We start from the raw sequence: 16,305 nt of genomic DNA on the forward strand, positions 1-16,305 counted from the left end.
ATAATCTAAATCAATGCTGCTTGATCCTGATTATCTGTAATTTTACAAGATGTTGTTAAGCTATCCCAATCTCCCTACAACATCTGCTATAGGCATAATATGTAAGAGCAGGGAGTTCTTAGGAACAATATTTTCAGAAAGTCTATGACAAAGTGCCACACATTAGACTGCTAAACATGATAGATTAGATTAGATTATGAGGACACTCAGTCCTCGTTTATTGACATTTAGAAATGCATGCATTAAGAAATGATACAATGTTCCTCCAGTATGATATCACAGAAACACAGGACAGACCAAGACTAAAACTGACAAAAACCATATAATTATAACATACAGTTACAACAGTGCAAAGCAATACCATAATTTGATAAAGAGCAGACCATGGGCACGGTTAAAAAAAGTCTCAAAGTCCCGATAGCCTCACCATCTCATGCAGATGATAGAAGGGAGAAACTCTCCCTGCCATGAACCTAGAGTGCCACAAACTTGCTGATGCAGCACCCTGGAAGCACCCGACCACAGCCGACTCTGAGTCCGTCTGAAAACTTTGAGCCTTCGACCAGCCTGCCGACACCAAGCACTGAGCACCATCTTGGCTGATAAAACTCCAGGTTTAAAGGAAAGGAAGTAGGATGAATAGAAGATTGGCTGATTTGCAGGAGGCAAAGAGTGGGAATAAAGGTGACCTTTTCTGGTTGGTAGCCGGTGACTAGTGGTATTCCACAGGTCAGTGTTGGGACCACTTCTATTTATGTTATATGCCAGTAATACGGATGATGGAATTGATAGCTTTGTGGCTCATTTAAAAGATGATAGGAAGATAAGTGGAGGGAAAAGTAGTATTGAGGAAGCAGGGAGTCTGCAGAAGGGCTTCGACAAATTAGGAGAATAAACAAAGAAGTGGCAAGTGGAATATAGGGCAGGGAATTGTATCGTCATTTACTTTGGTAGAAGGAATAAAGGCGCAGATGATTTTCTAAATTAGATTAGATTATGAGAACACTCAGTCCTCATTTATTGTCATTTAGAAATGCATACATGCATTAAGAAATGATACAATGTTCCTCCAGAGTGATATCACAGAAAAACAGGACAAACCAAAGACAAAAACCACATAATTATAACATGTAGTTACAGCAGTGCAAAGCAATATCATAATTTGATAAAGAACAGACCATGGGCACGGTAAAAAAAAGTCTTAAGTCCCGATTGACTCCCGAGTCCCTGATAGCAGGCGGCAAAAGGGAGAAACTCCCTGCCATAAACATCCAGGCACCGACAACTGCTGATGCATTGGAAGCATTAGACCACAGCCAACAGTCTGAAAATGTCGAGCCTCTGACCAGCTCCTCAGATACAGCCTCCTGAGCGCTATCCTCTGCCGAGCGCCTTCGACCTCGCCCCAACTGCTGAAACAAGCAAAGCCAAGGATTCAGGGCCTTCTGCTCCGGAGATTCCGGACCACACAGTAGCAGCGGCAGTGAAACGGGCATTTCAGAAGTTTCTCCAGATGTTCCTCCATTACTCTCACGTCTGTCTCCATCAAATCAGAATTGTGCACGGTACCCTACTTGACAGATTACAGATATCATCGCGCCGCCATCTTCTCCTCCTCCTGGGGGAAAATTCAGAAATCAAAGATGCAAGGGACTTGGGGAGTCCTCGTGCATTATTTCTTACAGGTTAACTTGCAGGCTGAGTCAGAGGTAAGGAAGGCAAATGTAATGTTAGCATTCATTTTGAGAGGACTAGAATATAAAAGCAAGGATGTAATTCTGAGGCTTTATAAGACACTGGTCTGACCACACTTGGAATGTTGTGAGCAGTTTTGGGCCCCTTATCTAAGAAAGGATTAGAGAGTGTCCAGAAAGATGGTCCTGGCTTTTATGCTGCCGTACCGTTTCCGGGATGGTAGCAGCTGGAACAATTTGTGGTTGGGGTGACTAGGGTCCCCAATGATCCTTCGGGCCCTTTTAACACACCTGTCTTTGTAAATGTTCTCAATAGTGGGAAGTTCACATCTACAGATGTACTGGGCTGTCCGCACCATTCTCTGCAGAGTCCTGCGATTGAGGGAAGTACAGTTCCCATACCAGCCAGTGATGCAGCAGTTAGGATGCTCTCAGTTGTGCCCCTTTAGAAAGTACTTAGGATTTGGGGGCCCATACCAAACTTCTTCATCCATCTGAGGCGACAGAGGCACTGTTGTGTTTTTTTCACCACATAGCCGGTATGTACAGACCACGTGAGATTCTCGGTGATGTGTATGCCGAGGAATTTGAAGCTGTTCACCCGCTCCACTCCAGATCCATTGATGTCAACAGCGGTTAGCCTGTCTCTATTCCTCCTGTAGTCCACATCCAGCTCCTTTGTTTTTGCGATATTGAGGGAGAGGAATAAGAAATTTAGAGGATATCTGAGGAAGAACATTCTCAAGTAGAGGGTGGTTGGAATCGGGATTGCATTTCATGAGAGGGTGTTGGAGGCAAGGCTGTCGCGAGGTTTGACAAGCCCCTGGATTGCCAAGGTGTGGCTGCATACTGACCAAGTTCTGGAATGGTGTAGATGGCAAGTATGGATACAGTGGGCAGAAGAGCCTGTTTCAAGGCTGTAGAAAATCAGAGTTCAAAGTAAATTTATTATCCAAGTACATATATGTCACTATGTACTTATCCTGAGATTAATTTTATTGCGAGCATTCACAATAAGGACAAAGAAACACAACAGGTTTAATAAAAACACACACAACCAATGTGCAAAAATGTGTGTAAAGGTAAAAAATAACAAACAATAATAAAAAGTAAATATGCAATAAATATCGAGAACATGGAGTCCTTGAAAATGAGTCCATTCAGTTCATTATCTTTCCTTTCCGACCTGTCGAAAATAGCTTAGATATCAGGATTCTTGGTAGAAGTTGTGGAGTTTCATATTGGCATCGCTGTTCACAGATCAGCATGAAATGAATTTCCACATCGCCTCTTATGCTGCTCGAGGCGTCGTCTTGTTGTATGATGACATCTAGCGTTCAAACGACAATCTTCTCGCATCTGTCCGGTGGCGCATATTGCTTGGGATGGCTGACGAAAAATGCATAGAAATAGCAGGGAAATTGCTGAGTTATTGATGAGATTTTGTTAAAGGGCTGTGTCTATAGTGGGATCATTAGTGTCTTTGGGAACTATCTATGGTGGATGAATGAAGAGAGATCGGGGAGGTTCGCATCTGACCGCCTAAATTCAAAGACAAAAGGAAATTATTGAAGTTAAACTTTGATATCAGGTTCAACACTGATTCAGACGAGAATGCGAGTTTCTCGACCATTTAAAACATCATCCTGCTTCATTTTGTTTCTGCTGACTTTACTGCACCGGTTGGAAAGATAGTTTTCAGAATCCTGATGTAAAGCTTGAACAATCCAAAAGTAGATCTTTATTAGCTTATTCCCATAAAGACAAGTGGAACCAAAGAACAGAAAAAAAACATTTCCGCATACGTCGAATTTAGAGAATGATTTATGACTGCAGTTTAATGTATGTGTTGGTAAACAGTTGCAGAATTTCAACAAATATGCAGAATTAAGGAAACCGGTCACATTGGACTTGGTTGAAAGAACACGAATCGCGAAAACGGTTTTAAAATGTAATCAGTTTAATAGGCGTGTTTTGTCACAATCCTTCATTCCACAGGAGATTGCCGATCTTGTTCATATTTCCTGACGTTGCTGGGAATAAGCCAGGTGAGTCTCAGCCCATGTATCTTCTTAAGCAGACAGCACTGGACTCCACACGAGGCCACGGGTCAGATGGAAGCTGTAAGTCCTGTTGACAAAATAGACACAAGCAAACACCGCGTTCTCAACACATTGACGCTAATGCCCGATCACGCAATGATTCATGCGCAACTTCCAAAAAGAGAAAATCTCCACTCGGCGCTTTTATTTTGATTGGAACTGGTGAGATTATTTAATAAAGTGGCATCCCTACACAGTTCTGTCCGGCTATCAAACGCTGCTTGAACCTTTCCTTGTCCTGATATCTTCTTTGTTTAACTCCGCGTTGAGGTCGGGATTTTCATGCAAGTCTGTGGCTGTACTGCAAGGAGTCAATTTTTTCTTGATTAATCTAATCTGAAAAGACGGGAGCAAAATTCGGCTATTTTCTGACATTCAGTCGCACCTCCAGTTCACTCAATCAACGCAGAACGCCGAACTTCCCGCGCCCAACGTTTTCCCCCCTCCCCCTCCACCCCCTGTCCTGTGCTCTCAGAGGTTGTGGTTTGAGAATCAACGTCACTTAAAATCAGAATCACCAGATCTGCGGTTGAAGTGAGACACGCCAGGGGCTCTGTACGGATTAGTAGAGTTGCAAGATTAGATCGTCAACTATTGGGAAAGGTCAAATGTCATCAGTGGAGTTCAATAGTATCCCTCGACTGCCACATCGAGTGTAAGAACATAAGATAATAGAAATAGGATCAACAACAGACAATTTGGCCCCTTAGCCCCAACCTCGTTTAATGAGATGATGACTGGTCTGAATTGAAGACCCTCAATAATTGATCTGTTACTCTTAGACTCCTCCAGGACCAACGTCTGTCTCAGCCGCAAGTTTATTTAATGACTCGGCTCTTGAGATCTTAAGGATCGTAATTCGCAAGTGAGATCGTTCCCTGGTGTTGTAAACAACCAATTTCCATGTTTAAACACAAGAGATTCTTCAGGTACTGGAAATCCAGAGCAAAACACGCAAAATGCTGGAGGAAAGCAGCAGATCAGGCAGCTTCTATGGAAGGCACTAAACAATCCATGTTTCGGGCTGAGACATCTCAACCCGAAACCTCGACTGTTTATTGCCTTCCACAGATACTGTCTGAACTGCTGAGTTCATCCGGCATTTTGTATATGTTGCTCTTCCTACGTTTGTTTTTAGGTTTCAATGCTACAATCCGTTTTGATCAACAGTTCGTCAACTCTTCCTACAAAGTTCAAAAAAAAGTTTCAAAGTCGCAATCCTTTATGACAGCCTCTTGTCAGCCTTTTGAGCTTCAGAGTTCCGGACTGGGATTGTCTACCAGTTGATTGGGGAAGGATTAGTTGTGGCCCACGCCAGCGGCCGAGAGATGGTAGGGTCTAAGGTGAACAGGTTGTCCATGTGCCCTCTACTCTAACACACTTGCGAGCGAAAGCTTTTGATTGGTTCCTGGACCTTGGCCGAAGCGCGCGTGCCGTCTTATTCAGTGGAGTCCCCCTAGAAGAACGCACAGAGAGGGCAAGGAAAAGTATGTTGGCCTCGCCCAGTCTGTGGAGGGTTTTATTTTGCAGGCAGCATGCTGCTTATCAGAGCCTGCAGTTCCTTTGGGTGACTAATAACATTGTCTTGGGATAAAAGCACATTGAGCTGTTTACAGGCGAGGACGGAATATATAAAAGGAGTGCTGTGCTGTGTGGCAGTACAGAGAACAGCGTGGCCGAGGTAAAGCACACAGCTCTTCTCAACTGCACTTGGGACTGATAACTAACCTCAGCTCACAGCTCTGCGCATTCACTCTTGAACTGTCGAGGGGTACTCTTGAATATCCTAAAGGACGAGAAAAACTGTCCACCTTGAAGATCCTGTTTTAATTTCGAACATGGCGTTTAACGTATTACTTCCCCTGCTAACATTGGTGTCGGGACTACCCTTTGCAACAGGTATGTCAAAATCCCTCCAGAACTTTCTACTGTTTTTCACGATATAATCTACTAAAAGTAGTTATCTGTTAATTTAACCAATGGCCAAAAATAAATAAAATGACCGCAGTGGGAATTATCCCTTCAACTGGGTTAAGCATCTTTAAATTAAACACTGATTGAACCATGTATAGATTTCTCCTCATGGCGATTAAAGTGTGGGTTATTTTTATTTTATAGTGTGTTAACCCCGATGTCTATAATGCGACTTTCAGGTTCAATTTCAAATGTTAAATATTTTAATTAAAAATAAAACGCGTAAATCAATTTTTAATCCACATTACAAGAGTGCGGATAATGCGCATTGTCTATAACCCAGCTCAGAATTTATTGCTGTGTCCCTGTGTCCCCGTGCGGAGATTTTCCTAATTTCAGGGGAACGCGGACAAGGAGTCTTGCATACCTGATGACGAAGGCTGTTCAAAGTACCTGACTTTGAAAAGAGCTGAGGTGGCTGGAGATTTTGAATAGGGTTGGAACTGAAGATATATAAAAGCCAGCAATGGCGTGTGTTGCCACAGACCCAAGCAGGAGCTCAGCAGGTGTGCTGAGATGCAGTCGGTGCAGAAAAAGCTCCTCTGGGCAACACGTACTGACTGGTATGCTTTCAGGGCGAAGTGCAATGCTCGGCACACCGAGGTTAGATGGGAATTTTCTCGAATGTAACGGTGGTTTTGAGTGAGTTCCGTCACTCTCACACTTGTCATCGGTTGAGTCCAGAGACCACACTGTCCCTGGTGATAACTAGTGTCCGGGGATTGTACCCTCCCTGGAGACTACCAATATTCAAAGACGGCACTATTTCGGGAGGTGACCAGTGTCCGGGGATCACACTGTCCCGGTGACGACCAATGTCCAGAGACCCCAGCGTTCTGGGAGGTGACCAGTGTCCGGGGATCACACTGTCCCGGTGACGACCAATGTCCAGAGACCCCAGCGTTCTGGGAGGTGACCAGTGTTCGCGGTCGACACTGCCCCGACCGAATCATCTTCTCGTTTTTTTAAAAATAAAACCAGCGCTCAAAGATAACTCGTGGCAAACATTTGTAGCCAAGACTCACTGATGTGCTTTAGCAGATTTCGATCAATAATGTACCCGAGAAACTCAGTATGGGTTCTAAAATTGTGTATATTTGTCTTGCAGGGTCCCCGCTATCGGAAGGTGTAGTGACCGTTTCTCCCATCTCCGCCATCCGCCAGGCTTCATCTACCCCCCGACGGCTCTTCCGTTCCAAGCGCTGTTCCTGCTCATCTCTCCTGGATAAAGAATGCATCTACTTCTGTCATTTGGACGTCATTTGGATTAACACTCCCGAGTACGTAGCTGGAGACAGTGCCCAAGATGGGGGAGAAACCGGAGCACCCGGCGGAAACCCACGCGGACGGAGGGAGCGGGGGTGGGGGGAGACAGTTAGCTCCTTACGGATAACGGCGGGAGCTGAACACCGATCGAAGATCGCTGGCTCTGTATAGGTACAGCGCTGATCGCTGGCGCTACCGTGCCACCACCCACTGACTGTTCTATCATTGTTGATAGGGAGGGTATACTGTTTGTTGAATGCTCAGATTCAACTTGTTTCCCCATATCTACCCCAGTTTTGAATATATCCAATGACCGCTCACTCCCCAGCACCAACGTCACACGTCTTTGTGGTATCAGAATTCCTAACAGCCTCATACCTGGATGGCAGATACCTTACCTGAGAATGTGTCCCGACTTTACACTCTTCCCCAGAAGAATCAGCTTTCAGCTTTCGCTGAGATCAGCCAGTCATGATTTTGACTGTGTGCGGGTGCTCAAGACAGCCCGCAAAACGCTCTCACTGTGAGTTTCCCAGTGTCATTCTGCAATGTATTACTCGGCAAGGCACGTTATGGGGCCTGAATGTAAATACTTCTTTTGGGGAAGAGACCCACCTTCATTGACAGACTGTGGTCATTCTAAACGCTCATCCAAAAGAGAACTCACTGAGAACTTTGCTGGAAAAATATTCTTGTTATTTATTATTATCTAACGTACCCCAAGGTCCAGTGAAAATCTTTTATTTCCATTAGTGTTGTTGGTGGGTCTGCAGTTTAGGGTACAGTTTGGAGTAAGTACTTCTATACTAGAAATGAATCCTGTATATGTTTTAGATGCATGCCTTCTTCCCCTGGCCATGAGTTAAACTCATCTCTTTCAACAACATGAAGTTTAAAAGTGGCTGTGAACCTCCTTAGTAGGTTCACAGAGATGGCTGCATTTAGTGAAACGACTGGACTTTAGAAAAGAGAACACAGAACAGTCGGCACAGTACATGCCATTCAGGCTGCAATGTTGTGCTGACCCTTTGACCTATTCCGAGATTAATTTAACACTTCCTTCCCAGAGCCCTCCACTTTTCTTTTACCCATGTGCCTATCTAAGAGACTTTTAAGTATCCCTGATATATCTGCCTCTACCACCATCTCTGCACGTTTCAAGCACCCACTGCTGTCTGTGTAAAGAACCTGCCTCTGACATCTCCCCTATACTTTCCTCCTTCCTTAAAGTCATGCCCCTTCTTTCTTTCACCCTTCAGGCAGATCGTTCCCTATGGACTAGACAGTTCTCGGGTCAAGCGGTCTGCAAAGCACCGCCTGGCAGAAATGGTGAAATCAAGGACAAGATGTGAGTGCAACAGTCAAGAGGATGGTATATGTCAGCAGTTCTGTGAAGATGGGCCACAGGTAGCCAGGTAAGGGTATGCTCTACTCTCACAGAACCATGCATGATCATTCATCATTGATGAATAGTAAGTAGTGCGTTTATTATTTGGGTTTGAAGATTTGAGCATTTTGAGCAGGGTGGAGAGGTTTTTAAGAATGTTTGCTGGAACTGCCCAAAAGGCACAAAACTCCACCCTGTTAAGCTTCTCCTTCCAGCTGTTATATAATGTCAGTCATATAATTACATCGATGTTTGGTGGAAGTAATCATTCTACAATTTAGCACACCTATATAAACCACAATGGAAACATATTTGTTTGAATATATTATCTTAAATCCTTTTTTCCAATACATTATGGTCAACTTTTAATTGAGTATCAGAGCTTACTCTACTGTGAACTGTGCATGCAGACAATCTGAATTAAAATTGGAAAACACTGGAAGTATTCCACATGTGCAACTTATCTGCAGGTGAAACAGGGGTTAATATTTCAGGTCAATGACCTTTCGTGATTTCTTCTGAACTATTAAAAAATACCAACATGGAGTGAACCATTGGTCAGGGCAGAGCATGTGAGCCATCACAACCTGTTTATTGTTCAGCAACAAAGACAATTTATTCAACAGCTATCACTTAAAGGAAAAAAGCCACCAGAGGTTGTCCCATTGAAAGAGTAAAATGCATTAAGTGAAAGATAGTTAAATATAAATCATGTCCATAAGATCATTCCCTGTCATTTATAGCAATTTTCATTGTCTGTAATACATATTGTGGTAAAGTTTAAATATCCACTGTGTGCAAATAATATGTATGTATTTTTCATACATAGTTATATCTTCAAAATCACTTATAGAAAACACAGTCCATTACTAAAGAAACAATGAAGTCTGCATTTATTGAGATCCCAACAGATACCTCATTACCTGTTACTCTTCATTGTCATCTTGAAAAGTAGTTCATCTTGAATCAGATCTATAAAATGTACACCTTCTAGCAATGACTATTTTTGCATCATTGCTGTGAATTGCCATCCCCAGCACTCATTTTGTCCAAGCAAATATTTGATTTTTTTAGACACTGGAGAGGCAAGATACATTTAGTATTAAGATCAGGCAATCTGAGTGAAAGTTTATTTCAAATTATTCAAAGTGCTCGGAAAACAAAGTACACCACAAGTGACTGATCAATAAGTTTTTTTACATAGGGCATTTGCACAGGAAGTTACTTCTTACCAATCCGTATCAAACATAGCTCTTGCATTAGTTTCACTTTCTGCCTCTTAATTTCTACCTTTAACTTTCCAACCTTCAATTTGTGACCCTCACTTCCCATCTTGACTATATCTTTTACGTACAGCCCCTAAATTTCTGACCTTCATTTCCTCCCCTCAGTTTCCAGCCCTCCATCCATAACCCCTACTTTCTGTAGGACAGACTAGAATTAGGTACTGAGAACAGTAAATGGAAAAGCTACCCTCAAGAGGAACTATCAAAGGAAGACTGCTGATGGCCCTGTGAATATTAGAATAATCACTGTGTTCTATAATTCTTTAAAGGGCTGTGTTCTTATTTGTTACATGTGATGCTAGATTAACTGTATGAAAATTTCATTGTAAAATTAAATTACAACTGATTATAATTCGCATGTTTCAAATTAAGTTGCCCATTCAAGAGACAAAATCAGAAAGAATGATGCAAAACAAACAACTGCACACACTTGGCTTCTGTGTCAATATATGACAGTAAATAAATAATAAAATGATTTTACAATGATTTTACCTTAAACAAAAAGGGCAGAATGAAAGTGTCATGAAAAATAATAATCAGATTAATTCCTTGCCTATTTTGAGGTCTGAAATCTTCAAAATAGTTTTAAAATCCAAATTGTTTATTTGAAAGTTTAAATAGTTTAGGTTTTATATTAGGAGTGCATGATTAGAGCATTGAGAGTTATGGAGTTATACAGCCCTTTGGTTTAATTTGTCCCGTGGCAACCAAGGTGCCCACCTGAGCTTGTCCCATTTGCCCACGTTTGTCCCATATTACTCTGTTTTTCCTAGCCATCTTTAAATCCTATCTTTACATGTCATGATTGACAATAGACAATAGACAATAGGTGCAGAGTAGGCCATTTGGCCCTTTGAACCAGCACCACCATTCACTGTGAACATGGCTGATCATCCACAATCAGTATCCAGTTCCTGCCTTATCCCCATAACCTTTGATTCTGCTATCTTTAAGAGCTCTATCCATCTCTTTCTTGAAAGCATCCAGAGACTTGGCCTCCACTGCCTTCTGGGGCAGAACGTTCCACATATCCACCACTCTCTAGGTGAAAAAGTTTTTCCTCAACTCTGTTCTAAATGGCCTACCCCTTATTCTTAAACTCTGGCCTCTGGTTCTGGATTCACCCATCAGTGGGAACATGCTTCCTGCCTCCAGCGTGTCCAGTTCCTTAATAATCATATGTTTCAATCAGATCCCCTCTCATCCTTCTAAATTCCAGTGTATACAAGCCCAGTCGTTCCAATCTTTCAACATATGACAGTCCCGCCATCCCGGGAATTAACCTTGATAGCAGGAATATCCTTCCTCAAATTTGGAGACCAAAACTGCACACAATACTCCAGGTGTGGTCCCACCAGGACGCTGTTCATCTGCAGAAAGACCTCTTTGCTCCTGTACTCAATTCCCCTTGTTATGAAGGCCAGCATGCCATTAGCTTTCTTCACTGCCTACTGTACCTGCATGCTTGCTTTCAGTGACTGATATACAAGAACATCTAGATCTCGTTGTACTTCCCCTTTTCCTAACTTGACTCCATTTAGATAATAATCTGCCTTCCTGTTCTTACCACCAATGTGGATAACCTCACATTTATCCACATTAAACTGCATCTGCCATGCATCCGCCGACTCACCCAGCCTGCCCAAGTCACTCTGCATTCTCATAACATCCTCCTCACATTTCACACTGCCACCCAACTTTGTGTCATCTGCACATTTGCTAATGTTACTTTTAATCCCTTCATCTAAATCATTAATGTATGTTGTAAACAGCTGCGGTCCCAGCACTGAACCCTGCGGTACCCCAATGGTCACCACCTGCCATTCCGAAAGGGACCCGTTAATCGCTACTCATTGTTTCCTGTCAGCCAGCCAATCTTCAATCCATGTCAGTACTCTGCCCCCAATACCATGTGCCCTAATTTTGCCCACTAATCTCCTATCTGGGACTTTATCAAAGGCTTTCTGAAAGTCCAGGTACACGACATCCACTGGCTTTCCCTTGTCCATTTTCATAGTTACATCCTTAAAAAATTCCAGAAGATTAGTCAAGCACAATTTCCCCTTCGTAAATCCATGCTGACTCAGACCTATACTGTTACTGCCATCCAAATATGTCGTAATTTCATCTTTTATAATTGACTCCAGCATCTTTCCCACCACTGACATCAGGCTAACCGGTCTATAATTCCCTGTTTTCTCTCTTCCTCCCTTCTTGAAGAGAGGGACAACATTAGTCACCCTCCAATCCACAGGAACTGATCCTGAATCTATAGAACATTGGAAAATGATTACCGATGCATCCACGATTTCTAAAGCCACCTCCTTAAGTACCCTGGGATGCAGACCATCAGGTCCCGGGGATTTATCAGCCTTCAGACCCAACAGTCTATCCAACATCATTTCCCGTCTAATATAAATTTCCTTCACTTCATCCATTACTCTAGGTCCTTTGGCCACTATTATATCTGGGAGATTGTTTGTGTCTTCCCTAGTGAAGACAGATCCAAAGTACCTGTTCAACTCGTCTCCCATTTCCTTGTTCCCCATAATAAATTCACCCTTTTCTGTCTTCAAGGCCCAATTTTGGCTTAACTATTTTTTTCCTTTTCACATACCTAAAGAATCTTTAACTATCCTCCTTTATATTCTTGGCTAGTTTACCTTTGTACCTAATTTTTTCTCTGCGTATTACCTTTTTAGTTATTTTCTGTTGCTCTTTAAAAGATTTCCAATCCTCCGACTTCCCACTCATCTTTGCTATGTTATACTTCTTCTCTTTTATCTTTATACTGTCCTTTACTTCCCTTGTCAGCCACGGCCTCCCCTTACCCCCCTTAGGGAGTGTAGGAGATTGTACCTGCCTCAACCTCTTCCTCTGATGATTTGTTCCATATATGTACAACCCTCTGCATGAAGAGGTTGCCCTTCAGGCCTCTTTCCCCTCTCTCCTTAACCTACGTCCTCTAGTTTTTTGTTTCTCTTTCTCATGAAAAAGACTGTACATTCACTCAGTTCTTGCCTGAATTCACCCTATCTTTGTCAAATTTACTCATTTCCATGTGAGAGAACTTTTTTCAGAAGTGAAAGTAATATGAACACAAATAAATATGAAATAGTTAACAAATAAACATCCTGTGCAACTATCGCAATAAATCTGTTGGCATGAATTATATTCATGTTATTAATGCTTTGATTTTTAAGGTTGAAGCCTGGCAGCAGCAAGCATTTAACTACATGGATGAAATGGATAAACAGAATGAGGAAAGCAAGAAAAGAAGACAAAAATAAAATGAAGAATATACCATTTTCTATGGGTGGCTCTGTGACACACTGCAGGGACTGCAAACGTTGACAGGCTGTTAGTTAACAAAGGCAAAGAAAACAGCGTGTGTTGGCTGCTACCACAGAACAGATTACTATTCTGTTCTGGCAAGGGACCAGGGATTTACACTTCATTGAGGAGCTTGTCAAAACTGGTGGAGTCTGAGCTGCAGCCTGGCCTCATATAAAAAAAAGTACTGAACAGCAGATTGGGAACTATAGCATGGCATTTTCAAAATGAAGCAAGCTTGATTTAATTTAAGCTATGATGGACAGTTCAGCAATTGGCATTCCTAAACTGCAGCCTAGATTTATACTACCAAAGGAGACTGGCCAATTCTAGGAAGTTTATGAAGAGATTCTCTTTTGTAGAAAGTTAAAAACAAATATCAATGAAGAATCAATCTATGATGATCTCAAAATGTATTCCAATTAAGAACATGATTTCTTGTGCAACAGATGGAGCACCATATATGACAGGTCACCGTGCTGGTCTAGTGGCATTTATAAAAAAGAAATTCCAAGTCTGTTTACAATCAGTTGTGTAATTCATCGTAAACGTCTCATAGTGAAAAATTCAGCCAGCGACTTTTTTCAAGCATGACTCTTGTAGCGTCCGCTGTCCACAAAATTAAAGCTCATCTAGTAAATAGCAGAATATTCCACCAGTTATGCCAAGATAATGATGAAGTGTTTGAATGCTTGCTTCTTCACACTGAAGTGCACTGGCTGTCAAAAGGCTGCTGCTTAAAATGTTTCTTTGATCTTTTTTAACACTGTGATTGAATTTTTGCTCAAATTCAACAAGAGCTTGGGAAACAAGATTGAACTTCTACGTGGTTATGTGGCATACCTAGCTGATTTTTATGACAAGATGAACATTCTAAGTATGAAACTGCAGGGTGAGAATTTCAATTGAATGCAGGCAAAAAGTGCAGTGTCCACTTTTATCAGAAAATTAGAAATACATAAGCAAAACATTGGGAGAAGAATGTTCTCACAGTTTCCCTGCATGGAAAGTATGGTACTCACTTTCACAAATGGTGATTTGCAAGAGTACTGCTTACACCTGCAGTTACTGAAGAAGGATTTCCAGAACGAATTCAAGGAATTGAATGATCTGGAAATTCTGGACTGCATAATTAACCCATTTCTATGCAAAGTGGAAAAACAGGAAGAGAGCTTGCAAGAAGAAATTATCAAAATTCAGAATGATGAAGAAGCAAAAATGCTTTTCAAAAATGTCGGCTCTTGTGGCTACACTGTCATACGAAGTTTCCTAGTCTTTGGAGAGGAGCCAAACTGCTCTTCAGTGCATTTCCATCCTCCTAACTTGTTGAAAGAGGCTTCAATGCAGTGAACCACATACTCACAAAAAGACAGAAACCGCTTGGACATTGTTACGCGTAGGGACTTTAAAGCTTTTGCTGTCACAACTTGAACCAGATATTTTGAATAATTTAAGTTAGCATCCAACAACCACTCAAAATAATTTCCTGCTCGGAATCAATAAAGTGCTTATTATTATTATTATTATTATTATTATTATTATTTCAACTCTTGCTAAAATCCATCAAGCTCAAGGATCACATTAAAGCTGCTGTACAGCTCACAGGTACTCTGTAAGCTAGGTTTAAAGACAAGTAAAAATAAAAGCAGAATCATTTTTCTCATGTTAGCATATGGTGGACATGTTTTTACACTATGGGGGCGCCAGAAAGTATGTTGTGTCTAAGAGGGGTGTGGGCAAGTATGAAAGTGCTTCAGGGGGGCATTGGGCTGAGAAAAGGTTGGGAAACATTGCATTACAGTAACACAAAGTATGTATTTTGTACTAGAATTTCAAATTGAATCCTTTCACTGTTATCTTGCTACTGTACAGATTCAGCCTGTCTCCACCAATACTATTCAAGTTTTCTATCTCACTTCTCATGCGCAGGAAATTGGTCCAAGTTATGAATATTAGAACAAACAGCAAATAGAAAAGAAAAAAATTAAGGATAAAATCATAAAGCCTACAGCACAGAAACAGGCCTCCCAGTCCACCAAATCCATGCTAAATGTTAGTCAGTGGGGCAGCTGATCACAGGGACAGAGACCTGGCTTCAGCTGTGGTCATGGTGAGTTTGCATGTTCGCTCTGTGACCATGTGTGTTTCTTTCATGTAATCTGGTTTCCTCCCGCATCCCAAAAAGGTGAAAGTTTGGAAGGTCAATAGGTGATTGTAAATTTTTCCTAACGTGTAGATACTTGGTAGAATCTATGTGGGATGAAGTATTGGGAAGGTGCAGAAAATAAAGCAGATCACTGTAAAATCAATATAAAGGGCCAGCGCAGATTTGGTGCTGAATCTCTCTGTGACTGGATGAACACTGGCTCTTTTGTGAGGCTAAGCGGGTGATAGGTAGATACACACAAAGTGCAGGACGCAAGAGATTGGGTGACAGTCAGGAAGGGGAAAGGGGTTAAAAAGCCAGTGCAGAGTACCCCTGTGGCCATCTTCCTCAACAAAAGGTAAACCATTTTGAATACTGTTGGAGAGATGGCCCAGCAGAGGAAAGTCAATGTAGTCATGTCTCTCGCACTGAGTTTGGCTCTATGACTCAGTAGTGAAGGGGGAAGTAGACAAGAGTTGTGGTGATAGGAGATTAGCTAGTTAAGGGAACAGAAAGGAAGTTCTGTGGATGAGAATGAGATTCCTGTATGGTATTTTGCCTCCCGGTTGCCAGGGTCCAGTTTATCTTGGATCGAATCCTCATCGTTCTTAAGTGGGAGGGTGAACAGCCAGAGGTTGTGATCCATGTAGATACCAATGACATAGGTTGGTCAAGTGAAGAGGTTCTGCAAAGTGAATTCAGGGAGTTAGATGCAAACTTAAAGGACAGGACCTCCAGGGTTATGATCTCAGGATTGTTACCTGTGCCACGTGCTAGTGAGGTCAGAAATAGGAAGATAATACAGTTGGTGTAGGAGTGAGGGTGTCATAGTTTTGGATTATTGGCTTTCTTCCAGGGAAGTTGGGAACTGTACAGACGAGATACAGGAGGACTAATATAATATCCTACCAGGATGGTTTGCTAGTGCTGCATGGGGTGGGGGGGGGGGCCAGGTTAAACTAGAGTTTCAGGGGTATGGGAACCAGGGTGCCATAGAAGATAGAGGAGAGGTTGTTAAGACCTCAGACTTAGTCAGGAATCAAAAGAATGGTGCGACTAGTGTCCTGAGCTGCGTATATTTCAATGCAAGATGTATTGTAGGAATAGCAGATGAGCT

General features: G+C 42.1%; 1 protein-coding gene across 1 annotated transcript; it reads left to right on the forward strand.

The window, feature by feature from the left end:
• Positions 1 to 5,332: 5,332 nt before the first annotated feature.
• Positions 5,333 to 14,568, forward strand: edn1 (endothelin 1). The gene is made up of 4 exons (XM_063069379.1): positions 5,333 to 5,695; positions 6,879 to 7,050; positions 8,296 to 8,451; positions 12,913 to 14,568. The coding sequence occupies exons 1-4, from the start codon at positions 5,635 to 5,637 to the stop codon at positions 13,061 to 13,063; spliced, it is 540 nt and encodes a 179-aa protein (XP_062925449.1). The 5' UTR covers positions 5,333 to 5,634; the 3' UTR covers positions 13,064 to 14,568.
• The last annotated feature ends 1,737 nt before the right edge of the window (positions 14,569 to 16,305 follow it).

The sequence above is a fragment of the Mobula hypostoma genome, chromosome 17 (genome assembly GCF_963921235.1).
Source record: "Mobula hypostoma chromosome 17, sMobHyp1.1, whole genome shotgun sequence".
In the NCBI taxonomy this organism is placed as follows: Eukaryota; Metazoa; Chordata; class Chondrichthyes; order Myliobatiformes; family Myliobatidae; genus Mobula; species Mobula hypostoma.

What these genes read in the sequence shown, in the direction of transcription:
- edn1 (XM_063069379.1), top strand. Translation starts at nt 5,635, where the DNA reads ATGGCGTTTAACGTATTACTTCCCCTGCTAACATTGGTGTCGGGACTA. An exon ending in GGGACTACCCTTTGCAACAG is followed by an intron (nt 5,696 to 6,878) that starts GTATGTCAAAAT and finishes TTTGTCTTGCAG; the next exon opens with GGTCCCCGCTATCGGAAGGT. An exon ending in GATGGGCCACAGGTAGCCAG is followed by an intron (nt 8,452 to 12,912) that starts GTAAGGGTATGC and finishes TTGATTTTTAAG; the next exon opens with GTTGAAGCCTGGCAGCAGCA.